At 43.3% G+C, this 9,248-nt stretch overlaps 1 protein-coding gene across 2 annotated transcripts; it reads right to left on the reverse strand.

Moving 5' to 3' along the window:
• Window positions 1-453: 453 nt before the first annotated feature.
• On the reverse strand, window positions 454-2,340 carry LOC147439633 (uncharacterized). 2 transcript variants are annotated; one of them, XM_086485444.1, is made up of 3 exons: window positions 1,784-2,340; window positions 1,493-1,628; window positions 454-1,375 (listed from the first exon to the last, which is right to left on the reverse strand). In XM_086485444.1, the coding sequence occupies exons 1-3, from the start codon at window positions 2,297-2,299 to the stop codon at window positions 939-941; spliced, it is 1,089 nt and encodes a 362-aa protein (XP_086341570.1). In that variant the 5' UTR covers window positions 2,300-2,340; the 3' UTR covers window positions 454-938. The 2 variants fall into 2 exon arrangements, with proteins under 2 accessions (XP_086341570.1, XP_086341569.1); XM_086485443.1 differs by having other exon boundaries at window positions 454-1,402; window positions 1,784-2,339.
• Between the last annotated feature and the right edge of the window lie 6,908 nt (window positions 2,341-9,248).

Here is a 9,248-nt window from a genome sequence, read left to right on the forward strand (position 1 = left end):
TCAAGAGCCTTTTATGGGTGGCCCACAACTTCGTAATTCATATGCATAATGCCAATGCTCTTGTTTCCGCAAAAGATCTATCATTATGCCATGGCCTGTATGACAACACTGTTGTCAAACCAAAACATTACATAGAAAACATGTTTCAAAAGTTGCACGGACGTGATCTTACGAATAAGCAGGCTCTCCCTCATATGACACCTGATCTTACGAAACAATGAGCACTAATCACCACTTTGTATACGATTGCTATACTACCTGGTTTTGACAATAAGCTGTTCAATGATCAACCAAAACTTTCAATCACAGATAAATTTGTCAGCCCAGAATCTTCATGCTAGCATGCTGATATTGTGCTGTACAAAGGCATGCTGATATTGTGTTGAGACCATTGTACCCATTTTGTAGTTCAACCAGACAAAAAACAGGTCAAAATGGGTAAAAGACACCATGTCAAGAGAAACCTGTAGAACAAATATGTCAAGCAAGCAGTATGACAATAGAATGAGGAAGCCACAGTTATGCACTGAGCTACATCCTCATTATATCAAAGTTTCTGATTTACAAGAAGGAACAGAAACTATCAGGGTTCCCAAGTAGCCAAATGCTGCAGTACTGGTTCCAAAACCACAATGAATATATGCACGAGGGTTTCTAAGGAATGTCATTCTGCAGTAATGGCTTCAACCTTGGACCCACCAAGAGCACGGATATCGTGATTCATGATGCTGGCAAAAGGTCTGCTGGTACCACCAACTCCCTCAATTCTAGTATGTGTCCCCAGATGAATTCAGGAAAGAGCCCAAATTCACTTATATGCTTCACAATGCATTAGGTTCAGTGTTAGTTATGTTTCCTGTGAACTCCCCACTAGATATCTCCAGTGTTTGTAAGCTTCCAATGCGAATCGCTAACCTAGTAGTCTTCTGGATACAAACTCAGGCCCAAAATCTCATCAAGGCCATAAGGCACTCATCAAGAGCCGAAAGATTCCACATGAGACTGTCCATAGCCACCTCATCGGCGTTTAATAACATAGTATTTTGAGAACACGCATCGGTGACCTCAACAACAGATTGTTCGCCATTAGTGGCAGGTTTTCCTTCGACTTGTTTATCATGGGTGACGGTTCTCTTGTGAAGTTTTACAAGCGCGTAACCTTTGACACTGTCTACCATGCATTCTTCCATAAAATATGTGCACCCATCATGATGCTTAGCGATGTCAATTTGCTTCCCTTTCAGTTTTTTGTACGTGAAATACTTTAAGGTATAGTCACTGTTCTTTTTCACCACCGGTGGCCCTTGTTGCTTCCAATGATAGTCATCCTTGGTAAGCATCACTCTTTTCCCTTCACTCGTGTACTTGCAACGTACTACCAACAAGTATGTTTGATCATTTGCTACATCATATGATGAGAGAAAGACGAACCCACATTAACTGAAGATAGAAAACTTCCAACTCACTTTAAAAATAAGAAAGTTTTCTCTACCTGTACAGACATCCCATGGATGCTTGAGAAAGAAGTCCTCATCCACTTGAATGTTTCTCAGTGACATTGTTTTGAATGCATAATCCCGCAGAGTAGGCACAAGTGATTCCAAGGAGGGCACATGACCACATTTTCTCTGCATTGTCGTACCTTGAAATATTAGAGAACTACATGATAATACTAGAGTGATCTTCATGTGTCGACGGACTGCGGGTTTGGACCGCGCATCCATATGATTGGTGCTTGGTGATGACCTATACATCCAGATTGCAATGTTTCACTAGAATGTACCTCAGCAGAAGACGGCGGGGATGGCGGACTGTCCTGCTGAGGTGGTTGCTGGCGTTGACGTTCCAGAGCAACAAGCATAACATGCTCCTGGCAGTGGCGCCATCCACAGTATTGCGAACACCTGGAGTTATCATCAACAAAGACATGGTGGGTGCAACCAGGCAGCTTGCAGATTTGATCTGGATGGAGGTGCGTGGTAAAGTCGGAGAGCCACACAAGGTAGTGAGACCGGGAGCACCATGAATGACCAGGGTGAGGGGGATTGCAGCAGGAAGGTAGGGCACAAAGCCCAGCTGTGTTGCGATCGAGTATTTTCTGATGAGGGTGAGGCAGAGACGGACGGAAGCGTCCGGCCATAAGAAGCTGATGATGCAGATTGCCGCAGGTCAAGTGAGATTTGGCACATCCGGGAGGGGAGAAAGGGGGATGGCTGCATCCTGGAAGAGCGCAGGTCTTGCGTCCTGTCATATTCTCGAGTAGTGATGGAGAAGATGAAGATCGCAGAAGGTCCGGCATTCTGCTGCTGCCGCGATGGCTATTCACTTTGTAACTTGTAAGTGAGAGAAAAAGAATCTTTAAAATAATTAAGTGAAAGTTTAAGGGGGGGGGGGGGGGGGGGGGGGGGGATCAAGGGCACGGAACTAGATGGAGGCTTATCAAGGGGATTTGGGCCGTGCATACCATTAAAAACTAAACCTGGACAGTCGGGGGGCCTGGGCACGTTGGCCAAATTCAAGAAGGATAAACTTGAGTGAGGTGCCATGTCAGCAGGGTGAAAGGGGGGCTGGGTAATTTGAATTTGGGACGCTTTTGAGGGGGGTCGACAGGCGGAGAGGCCACACTGTTGGGTTTTGGGCAGAGAGGCCACGCATTATCTCTGAGAGGCAGGAGGGTAGAGGGAAGAAGCCACAACAAGTATGGAGAGCAGACAAATGCTGGACCTCAATGTACCTTGGGAGGCAAAACAAGTTATACAATCCATTGACCTAAATGTAACCTGGGAGGCAGAGGGAGATCGAGGGATGCAGGGCAGGATGGAGGCACGATTGGATGCTTTCGAGGATGGGGAGAAATAAAAGCAATATCGTATATTTGATTTGAATGAGGAGTTGGAGGAAGGCAACTCGTCATCAACAGGCTCAAGTAGTGCTACCATGGAATCAGGATCCCATTCTAGTGGTGGTGACCAAGTAAAGGAGTTTACCAAATCCCCTTCAACCTTCCTTGCAGATTCAATCCATAGGAGGAAACCCATGACCCAATCTTTTGACCCAAAGTTGCATGCTTCTCACCATTTCTTTAGCTTTTCTCGGGAAAGCTATGACCTTATGCTATTAGATCTTCGAGGGATTTTTACGCCAACATTGGGTATGTTCCACAATGTCAGCATGCATGATGTAAAACGGTGGAACAAGATGAAGGACAATCTTGTGATCCGAGGATCCCCTCAGCATGTATCAATTAGGATCTTCTTGAAGGGTGTCCCTCCCAAAGCCATTGCACCAAAGGAGGAGTGGACAACCATTACAAAGCAATGTCACGTTAACCAGCAAGGGGGCTCACTTGAGCATGTTGGAGACTATGAAACATGTGAAAAATGCATGGTGCATAGATATCAAAAGGCATGGCATACCTACTTCATTCATTAGAGATGCGATTAGAAATTGTCAGGTATGTAAGAAGGATCCTGTCCTCCAATCTAAATCGCTTATGTTTCAAAAGGTTGGAGGGAAGGGCAATGCCGGAGAGAAAACTCCGAAAGAAAAAATTATTACAGATAGATTTCATGTGTGTGATGTGCTGGAGAGTCTTATGATAAACCATAAAGTCAGGCTTGTTAAGATAAGATCAGCCAAGGTACGCGAAGGTAAGGTAGAGGACTACTATGTCTGTCATCGTGGTGGGTCAAGAAGGCATCATGGAGAAAACAAGCGCAGAGAGACAAAAACGAAGAAGTGCGATTGTCCTTTCAAGGCACATGTGCAATTCAGTGAGGGAATTCATGAGGTCACCATTTTGCTTCGCGCTACCCATGAAGGCCATGTTCCTGGCTCTTGAGCTGACTTATATCATCTACCTGTTCATCCAAGCGTGCTTCAATGTTGCATAGAGGATTATTTTGATGTTGGAACATGTCGCCATGTTGCCAAAATGTCAATTTCAAAAGAAAACTTCCACATGCAACGATCATCCTTGTTAGATCGCACAACTTTTCGATTCTTCATGATCTCAAAGGAGGTCCAACAGTTGGCATATAGCCTACGGCATGAAGGTAGTAAGATAATTTTCTTTTCCTGTCACCCCTTTAATTACTCAACCATTTTGTTTTTCTCTAGGACGTGCATCTGGGAATGATTGGTCTGTGATGTACATGGAGGCTTTGAAGTTACAAGCCGCAGGGAAGGTACTTTCACATATTGATTGTGAACGGCATCTCACTGGGAAGCTTGATGATGGACGGATATACGAGAAGGTCTATGCCTCACAGACACAAATTGCTTTTATATGACTTGCGTGCGGTTTAGGGTCATCTTCATATGTCATGCCTCATTGGAACTTTGCAAGCTATGTATGTTTTGTGAACATGACTTGGACAATTGCAATATATGTGTTTTTGTAACAATTAGATTGATATGATGTGTAGTCCCCAACAAGCTAGAATAGTTTGTAGATATCCTAAAGTTCATTTGGGTTGTCTTAATCTGGTTGTCTGTTCTTTATCACTCTTAAGTGGTCGCAACAATGAAGTGTTGTCTCTTTGATATCACCAGCAAAATGAAACCATAATGCATCAACACAAGGCTTTTGCCAGGTGGTTGACAACAAGCTCATGGGCTAAGTTTTCTCTGGCTTTTCCCAGGTCTTGCATCTCTATATAGGGCTACAGATTGAGCCCAAAAGGGTCATGCTTCAAGTAATCTTGATGGCGATTTTGCTAGGTTTTGGATGCGTGCACATCAGCCATGTACATATGCTTTTACCAATTCTGGGATTCTGATTTTGCTCTCGCTTTTGCCAGGTCTTGCATCTTCCAAATTAGCCTCGGAATGGTCCTTATAGTTTCCATACACAATGGGACCTTGCCATAATCTTGGACATGACCATAAACTGATTGCCAAAAGCTCGCACATACCCAGCATGACTTCACCATAAACACACACACATTCAGCATGACACTAAAAACAAACCTCGCCATAATACCGTAAATGTAGAGTCACCACAAACACCAATCGAACCTTGTCATAAACCCTTGGCCGCACCCATAAACTCGACAAAAGCATGGTAACAACTTGGCCTAGCCCATAAGCTCAACATCATGCCATAACAACACCAACCGGACCTCACCATAACACCATATACAAGACCAGTCATAAACTCGAGAGAAAGTAATATCGAACCTCGCCATAAAAATCGAATTGAGCGAGCCATTTGTGTTACATGATTAGTTATAGGAGTTTCGAAATGGACTGCAACCTTATTAAACTTGGAGCCAAACTCGAAACGAAAAGATTAAACCTTGACTGCCCAAACTCACCATAAGTCATGTATACATGAGTACCAGATAAAAAAGAATAAACTTTGGTCGGAATGCATCAGTATAAACAAAGGTTGCTGGATCACTAATATACACATAAACATTGGCTTATCAGAGAGTACCACATACATATAATAACTAACCTAGACCTCACCATAAACCTGCAAACATAAATGAACATGGCAGTCGATGACTAAACCTGGACGTAGCCATAAACTTGCAAACAGAAATAAACATGGCCGCTGACCATACATCCAAAACTAAACCTGGACGAGCCCTGAACATGCACTTAGCCAGGAAACTTGGACAACACACGGTCGTATCTTGGACATAGCCATAATAAACAAGCCCAAAACTAAGCACCTAGACGTTTATACATGGCTCTCAGACATAGCCATAAACCATCCCAAAAATGAGCACATGGACCATAAACATGGAACATTGCACCAAAACCTTGCCACAAATACTTTAGTCGACACAAACTGAAGACATTGCACCAAAAATTGGGAACATTGCATGTAAGCATTCGACACAAAACGACCCTAATGTACGTAGGCCAATACAAAACCTCGTGATAAACCTGGTCATACACAAAAGTTTCATGCCATAAAAGACTGTTACAAAACTGAGCCATGGCCATAGACTTGGTTCCCTTTACGACAAAATGCAACACACAAAACCAACCATCATCTCATTCCAAGCCCATAACACCAATAACGAGTCGCCATAGACACAACCATACTATACAAGATTGCTCAACAAAAAATAGTAATCGAACCTCGCCATAACACTAGTAATTGGGGAGTCGCTATAGACACAACTGGACCTTTCCATAAACTCAACAGGAAATAATAATCAAATCTCGCCATAAACATCGCAAAAATCATGACCATAAAAGTTGATTGAGTCATTTGTGTTACATGATCAGCTATAGGAGACTCAAAATGTATTGCAACCATAAGCCATACATACAAGCTTGCACAAAGGTTGCTAGATTGATGATGCAAACAAAACCACTAAAGTTGTGGTTGTCGTCGAGGAATTAAGCTGGCCTAGATGCATGTTTAGAAATGGATGAGGAATTCGGGGTCGAGAGCTCAAGCATAAAACTCTGATGGAAACAACCCTCTTGCTGAAAACACTCTACACAGACAATCCCGTGAACGGACCAAATATACGGCCCACTTACAACATAAACACTCGCCACTCTCCACATACATCTAACTAAACCCAGATGTGGAAATAAACCTGCAAACATAAACAAACATGGCCATTGGTCCCACATCTAACTAAACCGAGATGTAGCCATAAACCTACAAACATAAAGAAACCCACACATAGCCATAAACCTACGTGTACACATAAACATGGCCACTTCCCACATACATCTAACTAAACCCAAACATAGTCCTGAACTTGCACATAGCCATAAACATAGACAAAACATGGATCTCGGATGTAGCCATAAACAAGCCCACATAAACATAGTCACTAGCCAATGGTTTACTTTCTTTTGAACATTGCACCAGAAACGTCAACATCGACCTGAGGACATAGACCAGAAACGTGAAACATAACATTGCACCATAAAACTCTCCATACATACTTAAGTTGACACAAACCCCGAACATTGCACGTAGGTTGATACAAAACCATTGTGCGTAGGCTGACAAAACCTTGCCCTAAACCCGGTCATGCATAAAGTGTCATGCATTAAAGGTTGTTACAAAACGGGCCATAGATGTGGCTCCCTTTAGCGCAAAATGAAACGCATAAAACCAGCCATAATCTCATCCCCGCCCCCCCCAACTACGTCTAAGCACCAACTATGGAGGCTTTGCCTCAATGCCAACACATCAACATGTATGAACCATGTCTTCTTCACCTGCACAACATTGACAACCACAAGAGGATTGAAGGAAATTAGAAAGGAGATGAATATCCAGATGCATATGGTAGAAAGATAATACTTGACACACACACTAGCATACCCAGCTTTTGCTCTTCTCTTGCAAGCAAGACTGCATTATGTAGTGAATGGCAACCATGATATAAAACCCACAGTCAATCGCATTTGGTTGAATTGGGCCCTGTAGCATCAAACCATTAACATGACTAACATGCCCTAAATTTTCCAAGCATGAGAGAGCATAAGGAGACGTACTTTCACCACTTTTAACTCAAATTTGGTGGTAGGTTCAAGCAATGCATGTTGGACATCATGAGCTTTTACTCCTTGGGCCATCACCTCCATAGCACTACATTCATAACAAGCAAGATAAAAATCCATTGATAGCCATATCAACTTGTTTCATATACCGAACTCCCCAAGCTATGATGAACAAAGTCAACCCATGTACCTATGAAAAACAAGTACAATATCCATCATGGTCGTGCACCCAAGTGGGGTCATAGTAGAGAATGTGGTTCTTTCTCCCACGTAGCCCTGCAATCTTTGCATGTGTGGCAAGATATATAACACAACATTTCCAATGCTCCCTGTTGCAATGAGAGACAACATCAGCATGTCAATGAGAAGCCACAATGTAGCACTAGCAGTCCTTTGTCCTCTTACAAACCACCTATAAATGATTGGAAAAAATGTAAGCACACATTCACCAAAGTCCCTCTCCTCGAAGAAGTTATGTAAGACCTGTTATCATATACATGTGGTAGTGATGTGTGTGAACACAATAGGACCACCGAGGCATTTTTTCCCTCTTTAGGAGGTTTTTTCCCCCGAGCATTGTATATACACCCATCACTCTAGGGCTATCTATCTTTCCATTGCACACCATGTAACACACTCTCTATTGTGTGCCTTGAGCTTCCTTCGTCTTCTCCAAGCTCTGTGTGTTTCTCTGCAACCCTAATTCCAACAATTGGAAATTAGAGCAGGTTACGTCCTCCCGGGCTTAGTCGCCAGCTGCTTTAACGCACGCCTGCTCACTTTCTCTGATTATAGTGAGGTTTGGCGAGCGATCGTAGGTTGATAAATATTTCAAGTAAGCTCGTAGAGCTTAGTCTGCTCGTATTTTTGATTCGGGCTCATTTCGGCCTCCGTTTCCACTACAGGCAGGTCTGCACAGGCAATTTTGTCATTTTGTGCAGAATTTCAGTCAGTGGTTTTCTGCATAACAGGTGCCTTACAATCTTCTATGGTTTGTGCTATATAGCATGTGTTGTTCTCGCTCCATTTCTCCTATTTTTGGGCAGTTTTCACATCAGGTGCAACATTTACCATGGCTGACAACAACACAGATGTCTTCAAGATGTTTGATGTTGAGGAAAAGTTGGATGGGGACAATTACCCTATGTGGGCTATATGATGCAACACGTTCTTGTGTCAAAGGGCGTCTAGAATATTGTGCAGGGCATTGATGTATGTCCTGGTTCTGAGTGTGAGACCGCAGGGGACTGGACCCATGCTCATCACCACCCAGCCATGCCCTATATAGACCCTTGGCATGCTAAATATAGGGACACCCTTGACTGCATGTCCGTCCTGGACCTTGGCCGTGCCTGGTCCTACCCTTGGCATGAAATTACTCCCCCGTTGGAGAAGCGTTTTCGTCCTCGAAAACAAGAGTGATGATACACTAATGTTTTCTATAGTGGCATCCTTCATGGATCCAACTGTTTGGTTGACCGGAACACGGTTCAGCAGGAGGTTTAATAGTAACATCTTGATTTTTCACATTGTTGTCCATTTGCAACCATCTTGTGTTACCGATTCCTATCCAATCATAGTGTGTAGACTCCATTTAGAACACACATGAGTATGCAAAACAAGTTATCACACAAAGATGTACCCTAAAGATTACCTCTTCTCACTTTCCATGAAAGTAACTTGCTAACCACGGGGGACTAGACCATGCTCATCACCACCCAGCCATGCCCTATATAGACCCTTGGCCTGCTAAATACAGG

The sequence above is a fragment of the Adiantum capillus-veneris genome, chromosome 16, assembly GCF_014529385.1.
Source record: "Adiantum capillus-veneris isolate H3 chromosome 16, ASM1452938v2, whole genome shotgun sequence".
NCBI classification, from domain to species: domain Eukaryota; kingdom Viridiplantae; phylum Streptophyta; class Polypodiopsida; order Polypodiales; family Pteridaceae; genus Adiantum; species Adiantum capillus-veneris.

Excerpts from the sequence above, each read along its gene's own strand:
- LOC147439633 (XM_086485443.1), bottom strand. The coding sequence starts at position 2,299 with ATGCCGGACCTTCTGCGATCTTCATCTTCTCCATCACTACTCGAGAAT. Across the intron at positions 1,629-1,783 it reads CCCCGCCGTCTTCTGCTGAG|AGAAAATGTGGTCATGTGCC; the intron begins GTACATTCTAGT and ends ACGACAATGCAG. Across the intron at positions 1,403-1,492 it reads TCCATGGGATGTCTGTACAG|CAAATGATCAAACATACTTG; the intron begins GTAGAGAAAACT and ends CATATGATGTAG.